Source organism: Platalea leucorodia (assembly GCF_965183815.1).
Source record: "Platalea leucorodia genome assembly, chromosome: 8".
Taxonomy (NCBI): Eukaryota; Metazoa; Chordata; class Aves; order Pelecaniformes; family Threskiornithidae; genus Platalea; species Platalea leucorodia.
This window is the reverse complement of record NC_138830.1, coordinates 29474307-29487008: the sequence shown is the minus strand read 5'-3', so window position 1 is coordinate 29487008 and position 12702 is coordinate 29474307. Positions and strand designations below refer to the sequence as shown.

Sequence of the window (12702 nt, the reverse complement as noted above, 5' to 3'; positions counted from 1 at the left end):
AAGTGATTAAAAAGTGTCCATGGGAAAATCCTTGGCCAGCTCAGCAATATGATGCCAGTGAAAGTCAGTCCTTTGCCACTGGGCCATCAGGAGCTGGGACCACTGAAGAAAGGCAGTAGATCTTGGAGAGACTGCTGGCCAGGGTCTCCTTTCAGAGAAAGCTGAGAATGACTCAGGCCAGAGTCATTCCTGAAGCCAATGAGACACCTATGAAAACAGATACTTTTACTGTAATTTGCTCACGGAGATGTAGTTGTGTGGGTACCACTTGTAATAAAATGCTCCTCTTCGCAAAAGCTACAAGAACTGTGACCAAAGGAGAAGAATCACATTGCACGTCTCCCAGTCATGTCTGCTGGAGATGTTTGGCATGCCAGGGTGGAGTGGTCTCTTCTGACACAACCTGCTTTCTGCTGCTGCCCTCCAAGGCCACGTCCTCACCACCTAACCCTACCTTCAATCTCCTGGCATATGGTACAGCAGTAGTGAAGTGTGAAGAGCTGTCCAAGTATACAGCAACATCTGCTTCATCCAGTATATGTAGGCATGGCTGAGGAAGCACTGAGTGTGAACAACCCTGAGACCCTATTTGGGGAAGGTCCCCCCGCGTTCTGGCCACTCCTGGGGGCCCCCTCACAAGCATCTCACCCAGTTACCTCGTGCAAGCTGGAGATGAAACCTGAAGAGAGACTGGAGAGCCCAAAGCGCTTCTCAATGGTCGTAAGGCTGCTCTTGAAGTTGGCGCTGTAGAGGAGCTGGGAGAGCTGGAGAAGCCCATGGCACAGCACAAACACCTGCGGGAAAAAAAATGTGCCATCCCAGTTATCACTCAGTTAGTGCCCTACTGATGTGTAACTGCTGGAGACCACGTCCTGTGTGAGGCACTTGAGAGTCATATGCACATGGACTCAAGTTGGCCAATATGGCTGCATCTCTGACATGCAACAGATGTACTGAAGGGCTCAGTCCTGGATCCCTAATTAATTTAGCTTTGCAAAATGAGCAATGCAGCGTTCAGAAGAGGGGACAAGGAGCTCTGTCTTTATCTTTCCTCTGCTTTATCATTATTAATATTCATTATTATTTGCACTGTGGCAATCCTTGTGCAGCTCTCAAGAGCAACCCTCTAACCCTAGGAGGACCTGTTGCACTGGGAGTTGTACAACGATAAATAAATGAGACAGGCTTGACTTTGCATAGACTTGGTGGGTGCTCCTGAGACCATGTTAGAGCCAACCCTGCAGCTGCTGTGCCGCAGCTGAAAGGGAGCCATGCTGGTTTAGACTGCCTGAGATCCAGTATTTCCAGTTGGCCCCTTGGATTAGCTCAGCTGTAAAGCCAATTAACAGAACCTGCTCCAAGGGGTATTGCAAGAAAAAGTGGAAAAGGGCTTTAAAAGCCCCAGAGGGAAAGGATGAAATACGCACAATGTAGTCTCACTACTGGAAGACCTCTGTAGTATTCTAAAAACAGCATCTTTCCCTTGAGCCAGGCTGTAAGTTGAGCCAGAAACCAAGCCGAATGGAGGCAGAGCTTGCCTGGAGCAGAGGAAGGAACACAGAGAGTGTAAGGGCAGGGCAGAAGCATGGTCGAAAGAGCCCGGGTGGCCTGGGAGAGGAAAGTGCTCTCAGCTGGGGATGCAAGAGGCAGCTCACAAGTGTCTTTTGATCTATATTTAGTCAGAACAGTTTTCCGTTATTTTTCTTGGAATGGTATGCGTCCACATGGTGCCAAAAGTATTTTAGAATAATTTATAAAAAAAAAAAAAAAAAGGAAAAATTCTTTTTATTTAAATTCACAGGAAATCAAATATTTGCTGAATACCGGAAGCATGTCCCACAAAGATAACAGTGGGAAGCCCAAGATGATGAACGGGGGATCAAAGGTACTTCAGGGCTGACAAATTCCTTATGTCCTTGGCTAGGAGAGCAGCAATACTTGTTATTAGTATTTATTTGAAATGGCGGTAGTGCCCAGAAGCCCTGACCCATTGTGTGAAGGAAAAGAAAAAAAACAAGCAGAAAAAGAACAAAATTGTCCACCCAACATGGAGGATGCAAATGCTGTAGATGGGTGGAGTGGCTTTTGGGGAGCAGAGGAGGACGCACAGCCCCGGGGATCTACCTGTGGCTGGTCAGGCAATTGCAAGAGAATTATTTGGGTAGAAGATGGGCAAGAAGATGGCTTCTTGGGAAGCTTCTCGTGTGAGGGAGGATAGCACCAGCCAGAAGACAGAGCCAGGTATCTAAAAGCGTAAGAGATGGGAGAGATGCTGACAGACAGCGGGAGAGAAGAGGATGGGAGATGAAGGGGAAGGAGAAAATGGAGCCCTGGCAGTGTGAGGGCAGGCTGTGAACAACCTGGAGACCATGGAAAAGTAAAGGAGGAAGACAAAAAAAGAGGGAAGAAGGGTCACAGGGACAAGCTGCTGCCATGAACTCCCCAGCCACAACTTGGAGGGGTGTCAGCAGACAAGCTAACATCAGGCAGGTATCTGCCACCCTGGTAGCCAAGCAGGAGAGGACAAAGTCCCAGAGTGGGACTTTGCCCCAACAAAAAGCCGCAGAGCAACAATGTAGGGTGTAATGTAGGAAACCCTTCCAGATGGGGACAAAGTGGAAGTGAAACATCTGAAAGTAAACTCTTGAACCAGAATGACCTCTACACCCTCCAGCTATCAACTCCTATGTTCAAAAACCCGTCCTAGCACATGGTCCTGCAGGTGACAGCTGGATCCACCACCTTCACCTTCCCCAATCCTGACCTGGGATCACTGTGTAATTAGTCATAGAAGCATAGAATGGTTTGAGTTGGAAGGGACCTTAAAGATCACCTAGCTCCAACCCCCTGCCATGGACAGGGACACCTTCCACTAGACCAGGTTGCTCAAAGCCCCATCCAGCCTGGCCTTGAACACTTCCAGGGACATTTCCACAACTTCTCTGGGCAACCTGTTCCAGTGTCTCACCACCCTCATCATCCTAGTCCAGCCAGGCTGGTCTGGAGCAGAGAGGTGACTCCTGTGAGGATGAGAAACAGAGAGGGGATCTTGTTGCCAGAGAACATTAATTTTTGTTCCTGCAGCTCTGGCCAGACCCTACTGAAGTCATTCAAATAAGGAAACACTGGCTAAACAGTGGAGGGCTGGGACTGCCTGAGATGCAGAGCAGCTGGAGGGAGAGCTCTCCTGGTGTGAGGCGTTAGCTGGAGAAGCCAAGCTGTTTACCAACAAGGAGGGAAGAGGGTGGATCACTAAGGCTGAATTTAGCGCAGCAAATGTCAGCCTAATCTCAGGGCAGACAGGGAGATGAGAAGTGCTGGGGAGAGAGGGGATGCTGACAGGGAGGGAAGATGAGGAGGAAAGGCAGCCTGACTCCCCAAAATGCTGGAGTTAGCAGGGGATGGGGAGAAGGTAGAGGCATGGAAGGACCATGGGGAAGCAGCACTGGCTGTGCTTCAGGAGAGGATGGAGGAGGGCAGGAGATGGGAGGGACAAGCTGTGGTCAGAGAGGGCAGGCAGGAAAAGTTAGAGCTGGCAGGAGATGGCCTGAGATGGGTTTATGCATTGGTGATGACCGGGGGATGGACAAAATGGGGCTGTGGATCCCAAGATGCCTGGGAGCAAGCTGGGGCTGCCTGCTGTGAGGGAAGGCAAGGTGGGAGAAATGCAGATGGAGAGCACTGACAAGGTGAGAGAAAGACTTTGGGGTGCAACTACTTCCCCGCCCCCCCGCCCCATGAGTCCTCCTAATTCGGCTGCTATGAGCAGGGTTAGCAGGAAAGGCAGAAGAACACAAAGGATGCTCAGGGGACCCGATCCCACCCCACACTGCTGATGGCACTGAGACCACACAGCAGCCTCAGCCCTTGGATGCAGAAAGTCCGGAGGATGGGAGGGGAAGGGCAGAGGAGATTATTTTGCTTGGGAAGAAGCTGCCACCCAAAACAGTCAGAGGAAAGCAAAACAGCTGCTGCTCCAGGACTTGTGCAGCTGGAGCTCGACTCTTCCAAACGCACTTTGACTATCTGGAGGCGAGAGATGTGCCTGATTTAAGACTTCCCCTGCATTCAGCAGACTCAATTCTAATTAAAATAATGACAGCCCAAACCTTGAAGGCTCTAAGTGCAAATAGCTGGGAGAGGGGCTTACTTGGAGGGCTCCCCAAAAGGAGCCCGTGCACCACCTGGCCTTGGCACTGGCTGAGACACTACAGCTGAGAAGAGCAGACCTCTGAGGCTGGTGGAGATGAAGGGCACCACTCTCCTGTGTCCTTTCACAGGTCCTCACAGGTCTCTCCCATCCCTGTCCCTCTCCCCATGCATCCCCATCCCCATATGTTCATGCTGACCACCCACAACATGCTGGTCCATGGAAACCAGCACCAACCTGGTCCCTTCCAGCTGCAGAGAGCACCAGAGCTGGTTGGCCCCATGCACCCGCTGAGCAACCCCAGGAGGGGATGGAACTGCTATCCTCTACCTTCCATAACACTTAACGAAGAAGGGGGTTTTAAAGAAGAGCCAAACTCATCTGAAGGGAGGTTTTGCTGATGCAAAGCAGGCACAACGGCACCAAAGGCGAAGGCGCGGTGGGAGGTTAAGGAGTCAGGGACACTCCCACAAATACGAAGTGCGGAGAAGATGCTCCCATCAGAGCCTGGTGTATTTTTGGAGCTGCAGGCAAGCAGCAATTGCAGGCAGTCAGGGAGCAGGGCAGAGAGGCCAAAGGTGTGCACCCACATGCACCCGCACACACACAAAATCCCCTCTTAATCATCTCTGTGTTTCCTTCAGAGTGCCTGAGCGATCCTGACTCCAGGCTGTTTATACAAGACACTTGACTCCTTTCCAAGACACACTTCATTTAAAAGGATAGCAAATGCCTGGGGAAAGGTCCCTTGCAGACATGCTGTTCCTTGCCCCATTTTGTGGAGACTAGCACCTCCCAAGGTAATACTTTTTCATAAGGAAGAGAAATCCACCCTGCTGCAGGGAAGAGAGGGGACTGGTCCCTCCATGGTCTGGACAACAGTTCTCAGGTTCAAAGCAGAGAGCTGGCAGCTATTCAGTCAATCCCAACCCAAACCTCCTTCAGAGGAGATGTGTTCAACAAATACTTTACTCGGAGGGCTGGTGGGGCTAAGGCAGGGGCAGGCTGGGCTGCAGGTAGTCGCCAGGCATGAAGATGCAGCAGCAAGGCTGAGATCCTATACTGGCACCAAGACATCCCTATGGGATGCCAGGTATGGCCACAGTGCCTGGTGCGCTCCTGGGAGATGTCTGAGATGGCATTTCAGACCTTGCAGCCACCTTAGAAGACCCACTTGCACCCTTTCCACTTCCCTGAAGCTCACAGGGAATAAAATAAGGCTCTGGGAGGAGAAAGGGGGTCTTCCAGCTTTGTGCTGAACCCATAAAGCAGACAAGGATGAGGAAGCCAGAGCCAGGGGGTAAACCTGTCCTTGAGGTAGGTGTTCTTGGGTCAGAAGGTTTTGGGGTCAGAGGGAGGCTGCTGCTCCCGGGGCTGGATGCGTGCACTGGGAGCAGGCACTGTTGCAGGCAGTGCTGGTAGGCAGCAGGTACTTGCACTACCCCATGTCACATACTGGGTCTGCTAAGCTGTACTCCCTTATCTCGTGTGTCTCTCTTTCCATATTGCTTATGTAAGATAATGCACTGTCAACACTGTCACTGGCCTTAACAAACAGGTACACAGACACTGGACTTTAGAAAAGCCTATTATGAAAGGTGGACTGTTTCATAAGAGACTTTCTGGGGGGCAGGCTGGGGAAGCATCCCTTGTGACCAAGGCAGCCAATAAAAGGCTTGGCAAGAAGAAAAACCAAACATGAAGTGCTTGATAACCCCAGCATGCATGTGTTGGACATGGGTCAGAGTCAAGGCCAGGTAAAAAAATTCAGGTTTGTTTTTATTTCAAAGGAATGAACTGCCTCTCTGGAGCCTTCAGGATCCAGAAGACTCCTCCACGAGGGAGCCTGGCTCTGCTCTGCAGGGACCAGGGGTCTGGGAAGATGCTGCTACGTGCGGCACAGCCACTGCCCCTTCCTCTCTGCCATGTGGAGGAGTGAGTTAAGGGTTAATTCCTTGCTCCACTTCCACAGCTTCATGCTGTGGTAGCAGCACTCGTGTCCAAAGTCATCTCTCACCTCATTTTTCAGTGTCTTCACCTTGGCAGCCCTGCCTGGAACTAGAGAAGGTGAAAATGTTGATGGTGCAGCTCACCCTGTGAGGAGAGAGCATTGGCAGCTCCCAGCTCTGGCTCTCATGCACACACCAGTGCTAACCTCCATGCTCAACAGCCTTCCAACAGCAGCACCGCTAGCAGCGTGGATGGAAAGAGCCAGGGCTTAATTCATTAGATGGACACAAGAGCTGCCTGGGGAGCTGTAAAGAGGAGTGGAGATCCTCACAGGACTGCTCCCAGCTGACTGATGACACCGAGGGAGGACAGCAGTCCTTGAAGGAAGGTGCAAAATTAATCTGGCTGGAGTAAATGTTTGGAAAGGACAAGGGGTAAGGATGCTCTGTTAGCTCTTTCCTTCCCACATAGTACTATTAGAGTTGCATTTTGGGCTCCGGAGGGCCAAAGCAAAATTGTTTGACCTTAGTGGAAAGTTATGGCCCAAAGCAGGAGACCCCAACGTGCCCACCTCTGAAGGCTTCTTCCACTTTACTCTCCTGAGCTTCCAAGGGGAAAAAAGAAAGGGGAGGGGGGAACTTTAGGAAGTAATAAGAATATCCCAAAAATTTTAATAGTCAGGGAGAAGACAGGCTGTTTATTTTAGAGCTTGTATATGATCAACACTCACTACACTAAGAGATCCTCTTAGGATGGCTGAGATCACTCAGTCCGAAAGAAATATATCAGCTGGAAATGAAAAGTATATGGACATGCGTGGGGAAATAAATCTCTCCTTGGCATCTCTTTCCTACACGCAGCTGCCTAGATTTATAGATCAAAAAGCACCATGAAAGATGGAAAAAAAAAAAAAAAAAAGCAACATTTCCACAGAAGGAACCAAATACCCTGCCATATAGCACATCCCTTAACACAAAACCTCTGAGCCTGAAGCACGGTCCAGTGGCAGAAGTTGGCACTTAAATTTTATTTCTACTGCAAAAAATAAACTCATAAAAAACCTAAAATGATTAGGGATTCTCTGAAGCATGCCGCTGCCCAGATTATTAGTTGCAATGATGGCTGTCTACTGCCAAATAATCCACATTTTACAACCCCCAATTGTCAAGTGCAAAGACAATGTTTGCTCTTTTTGCAACGAATGTACACATGGGATTTCCCTGCACTGTATCCTGATGCCCTTGCAAGGTCTGTGCAAGCCCTGCTTTGTTCAGTTGCTGTAGAGGGAGCACTCCAGGGGACATAAAAACATGTCCCTGCCTTAACGTGCAGATGCGCATTGCAGATGTCAGAAAGAAAGGAGGTTTTTGGCTGCAGAGGATTGCTGAGAGCAGACCCTCATCCTGTGAGGTGCGAGGGTTTGCTCCTTCCCAAGCTGCTGCTGAGAAAATACTCCTGCCTGCAAAATACGATGCATATCGTTAAGCAGTCTTCTTTCTTCCTGCAACCAGACCAAGCGCACAGGTAGGTTGTGTGGTTGGGTCTTGGCTCTTTCATTTTTTCTGAAAGTCTCTTTTCTTTATGGTGCATCAGGATCCAATCATGATTTCCTTGAAGGTAGCTTCAGCTTGGCTTCATTTTCCCTGACCTACAAATGTATGTAAACACTCCTCTTGCACACCCGCAGCCCTGGCCATGCCTCATGCTCCCTATCAGCAACACTCCTCTCCCTCATGATAATCATATCTACCCTGACCACTCCTTGGTTGTGTTTGGGAACTGAATCACCTTGCCCCTCATAAAATTATCTTGTTTCATGTCTCCTAGACCTTGATCCCACTAAACTTTCCAACTCATTTTAGTCTGACTCTTCCCCATCTTTTTCCTTACCCTGCTGCTGGTCCCTTTTGGAACCTGATACCACCAAAGCCAGACATAAACACAGTGTTGGATCCATCCAAACCTAACCTTTGCTTTCTGATGCCAGCACCATCACCATGAATGCTGGAAGACCCCAGTCACAGCAGGTCCTTCTCCCCATGCCACCCCACTTGTCCTAAGGACCCTGCTTGCTTCTTTGCTACAGACGCTCATCCAACTCGCTATGTCTCCTTGCACAGAGCCCAGTATTGGCATATCCCTTGATTTTCTTGCTTAAACCAATGGCCCTAAACAACGACTTATCTTCTCTCAGTGCTTCCCTCTCCAAACCTACAGCCATGCTGTCTTGATGAATCTCCCATTCTTGCTAACAGCTAAATAAAGCAATTCATGATCTTTTCCAACAGGATATGAGAGCACGACTGTTACATCTCCAGGCTTCTGAAATACACTCCTCTCAGCAAATTCCTTTAATTCCTTTAAAGGAAGGGACAAAAAACTTGCCCTGATGCTGCTGGTGCCTCAGACCCCAGTGCAAGGCTCCTGTTTCTTCTGCAGAAGGCATCCAGCCTCCCCGGGGATGGGAGAGCTCCCCACTCCTGGCCATTGCACCCCGCATGCCCCCAACATCTTCACCTTGGGATGCTTTAAAGCCTTATCACACTCTGAGAGCCCACAGTCTCCTTCTGACCTTGTTTGTCTCCACTCCTACACTCTTCCATACCACCCCCCTCCCTGCTCCAATATAGCACCCAATTTAAATCTAAGGCTTTTAAATCTGCCCCTAGACTCCCTCCAGCTGACATAAGTGACAATAACTCTCTGTTATCCTCCTGCTTCCTTTTCCAGGCCAGGTGGTCCATGGGGTCCCCGCAGGGCCCCCCTGCCTGCGCTCCCAACCATTTCACACTGCTCCCCTGCACTCTCCAGCTAACTGGCTTCCAGCTGAAACCAGTCCGACTCAGCTAAGTAACAAGATATTTATAAAGCTCTCCTCCTTGTCATGTTTCTGGGGATCCAGAGCAAGCAATTAGCTATCAATTAAAATAGCACAAAACCACAAAAGAGACAATAAAGGTGAAGAAGCCAAAACATCTGAGGCACTGCAAATATATAACACCTTTGAAATAATCCTTTTTCAGTGGATGTCTGGAAGGGCAAGATGGGCATGGACATGATGATTGGAGACAGCAGTTAGGACCCTGGACCAGGGGACAGTGATGGGGTCCATGGCCGTGCATGGGTATCAAAAAGACTAATGACCCACCACTTCTCCAACTTTCAAACCTGTTTTGTACCTCTAGGCTGTGAGGTCCAGTATCCCCAGTGCCACTAGGTACCGGCATCCACCTGAAGGTTGGGTTCATCCCACATTTGCCAAGCAGCACAACTGCAACCCCCTGAAAATCCCAGTGCCAGTCAGCACAATGCTGGAAGCTCTGGTGAACTTCAAAGTAGAGGGTTGTCCTTGCTCTTCATCACCCATCTCCACCACCACTGTGGGATTACAGAGATGCTCTAGGCTTCTTGCAGGGGACAGTGCTCAGCAGCATCCTCCCAGCCCCAAAAACTGAAGGCATTTTGCATTCTGCTTTCTCTCTTCAAGGTGTCTCAAGACAAACAGCTTGAACCCCTCTAGAGGGGTTCAAGCAACCCTGCCACATTTGAGAGGGCACTCAAAAACATACACACAATGACCAGGTTTATTCCAGATACGAGACACAGTGCAGACCGCAAACACACTGTCGGCTGAGCCAGGCAGTGCCCTTAAATATCAGTGTAGGCAGAGCTTTGGTGGTGTTTGCTGTAATTGCAGCTGCAGTCATTAATACCCACATATAACAGGGAGTAACTTCCATAGCAGCAACAAGGAACTGTCACCAACCACGTTCCTGTAGGGTACAGAGATCAGCTGTAAATGCCTGCTGTGTCAGAGCATGGATATGAGCCAGCAGTCACATCCACAGGCCACTGCCTCCCCGAGTGCCTGCTTCTGCACCAGTCCTTCTGCATCCCCAGCAGCACTGCCATACTATCCATCCCCAGAGCTCCTGTCCCCGTCTCGCTCTTCAAATCCCTGCAGAACCATTAGACCTGCTGCTCTCCACCACTTTCCCTCTCTGATGCCCATGCCCAGCACCATCATGCTCCTGCAACTCCAAACATCAGCAGCAACAGGGCCAGCACTGAAAAACACCCCGAGAGCAATGGAAGGCAGTGCAGGGAGGCGGTGGTCCCCGTCGTGGTGAACATGGAGGACCAAGATGGTTTGCACAGAAAAATAATTTGTTATTTTTGGCCCCAGCCCTGCAAAAGGCACTCTGAAAACGATACTGGCATGTGAGCCTTAGGGAATAAATATGAGCTTCATGATTAGGACTTGGAGCCTGCTACAACTAGGGGATTTTCTTTGTGTTGGAAATACCATCCCTGTCAGAAACTGCCATTGCTTATAGGAGGATGCTGCATCTAATTAATTTAAACCCCTTTATAATACCTGTCTCTGTGTGGGATGATGCCAGCAGCTTCCCACACAATTAGGTGCTGGATGAAAACTCTATATAAAACATTATTTGTAGCACCAAGGTCTTCTAATACGAACAAGAGCTATAAAGCCATATAAACTGAGATGTTTACTGTACGCCTTGCCCTCTGATGACCCATTCACAACAAAACAGCTTCCCAAACCTGGAAATTCAGTTGTGGCACTTAAAATTTCTACTGATTTTTTGGGGGCTGAGAGGATTGACAACTGCATTCAGGCTAGTGCTTTTCTACCTTGAAGCAGTTATTTTTCTAACGTATATATATTTAACAAAAGTGTCACAGCATGGGAAGAGTGAACAGGTCAGGAAAGGGTGGGGGATGTCATTGCCTGTCTATTTATACACATTTGCTCTTTAAAGCAAGAACTTTTCACCAAGGGATGGGTGTCCTGACTTCCACCATCCCAGATGGTACCTATCATCTGTCTGATGCCAACAAGCATGTTTTGATAGAGCTCAAACTGTTCCTTAACATGCTTGCACGGTGCCAGTGTTGGGCTGTGCTAAATCGAGGGCTGGTTCCCCTTGATTTAGCAAGAACCTGTTGACTTTTTAAAACAAAAGTGCTTCTTTTCATGTGCTGGTTTTCCCTTAGTGCAGCTGTATTTGCACCAGCTAGGGCAGGCGGGAGGTGGGGGTCTCTGGTGGGATCTCCTGCTCCTGGGGTCACTCTGCATGTGGTCCCACACAGAGTTGCCACACCGGGTGCTGCAGCACCACCTCTCCCTCCAAAATCACCTCCTAGGACCCTCCAGACAGGCTCAGTGGTGGGTGCCTGGCCACTCTGGGGAGCTCCAGGCTCCTTGCTCATTTTTGAAATTAAGACTTGAGCCCTCCAGCCAGCACCAGATGCTGGGCAATTTGAGCTGGAGCTGACAGGAGCAGGCAGCCATCCAGGTACCTCCCAGTGCAGCCAGAGCTCCTGCTGCTGGCAAAGAGACACCTCCATGTCATCTGCCCTCGGCCAAATGCCCCTAGGAGGTCCCAGACACAGCCCCTGACCAAGTGCCCTTGGATGTGTGGGGTGCTGAGCACCCAGCCCGACTCCTGCGGCATGCACAGCCCGCATCCTGCGCCTACCTATGGGATGCAGAAATAGATTATCATTTGTTGGGGCTTTTTTTTTTTTTTTTAAACCCTGGAGTTCTATAGCCTGAAAAAGGCATCAAGTTTGGCAATGTTTTTTCAGTTCCAGGACATTTTTGCAAGCATGTAGCTGAAGGGAGCTGTACATATTTCTAGGAAAGAGGATGAACTGCAACAAGGGCTCTGTTTTTGGGTGATGTTACTCACCCCAAGCCATGGTCATTACTGGAGCAGCCTGGAGGGGGTTAGGGCCACCCTTTGCACCTCCACCAGAGGAGGGGTCAAGGTCACTGGTCCCCTCCAGAAGCATGTCAGAGTAGCCCAGAGGCAGCCGTAAATTACCCAGGGTAATCCCAAGCTTTTCCTCCTGGAGCTCACAGCCAAGAAGGGCCATCAAGTCACCTGCTGGAATAGTCCAGTCCAGGCAGTGGGGACCTTCAGGGATGTAGGACTGGAAGACATCATCTGGGATGATGCCTCCAGCCCTGGAAGCCCCCAGGAGGAGGAGCAGCCTGTTAGGAACAGCCCCATGGTACCCTACAGCATCCCCACAGCACCCCGACAGAACTGTTAGGGCCCCACGATTTGGTGAAACTTTTGCTGCCCAGAAACCAACCCCAAGCAAGCACAGCCCAAAGAGGAGCAGGCAGTGCCAACCTTCTTGCCAGGCGAGGAAAGATGGGTGGCAAATAAAACCCAAACCCATCCTGGACCATGATGCCCCTGCCCTTGGCTGCATACTCCTGAAAACACACTTAGCTGGCAAGTGCTGACAAACCCTTCCTCGCAGCAAACACATGCTCATATTCAGCAACACTAGTGGGAAATCACACCCCAGCCCTGGGCACGACTGGCAGCACCAGCACAAGAGGGTGCTGCCAGCTAGTGGCCCCTGTCACATACCCAAAGCTGCTCTGGCCGTTCCTACCAAAACTGTACCCGTCTGCTTCAGATGCCGATGTGTGCCGGTGCCAAGCAAGGCATGAAAATCCCCCCCACCCAGGGAAATCCTGGCCAACACAGGCAGGTGTCCCCAGAACAGGAATCAGCATGTGCAGCAGCCTTGGTGCCCATCCAAAAATAGGCCAA

The 12702-nt window shown here is 50.1% G+C and overlaps 1 protein-coding gene across 1 annotated transcript in view; it reads right to left on the bottom strand.

Moving 5' to 3' along the window:
• Window positions 1–12702, bottom strand: part of SLCO2A1 (solute carrier organic anion transporter family member 2A1) — a 29854-nt gene that overhangs the window by 16315 nt on the left and 837 nt on the right. The window contains exon 2 of the mRNA XM_082319585.1: window positions 657–794. Within this exon, the coding sequence (XP_082175711.1) occupies window positions 657–794 (138 nt within the window). The remainder of the gene's footprint in view (window positions 1–656; window positions 795–12702) is intronic.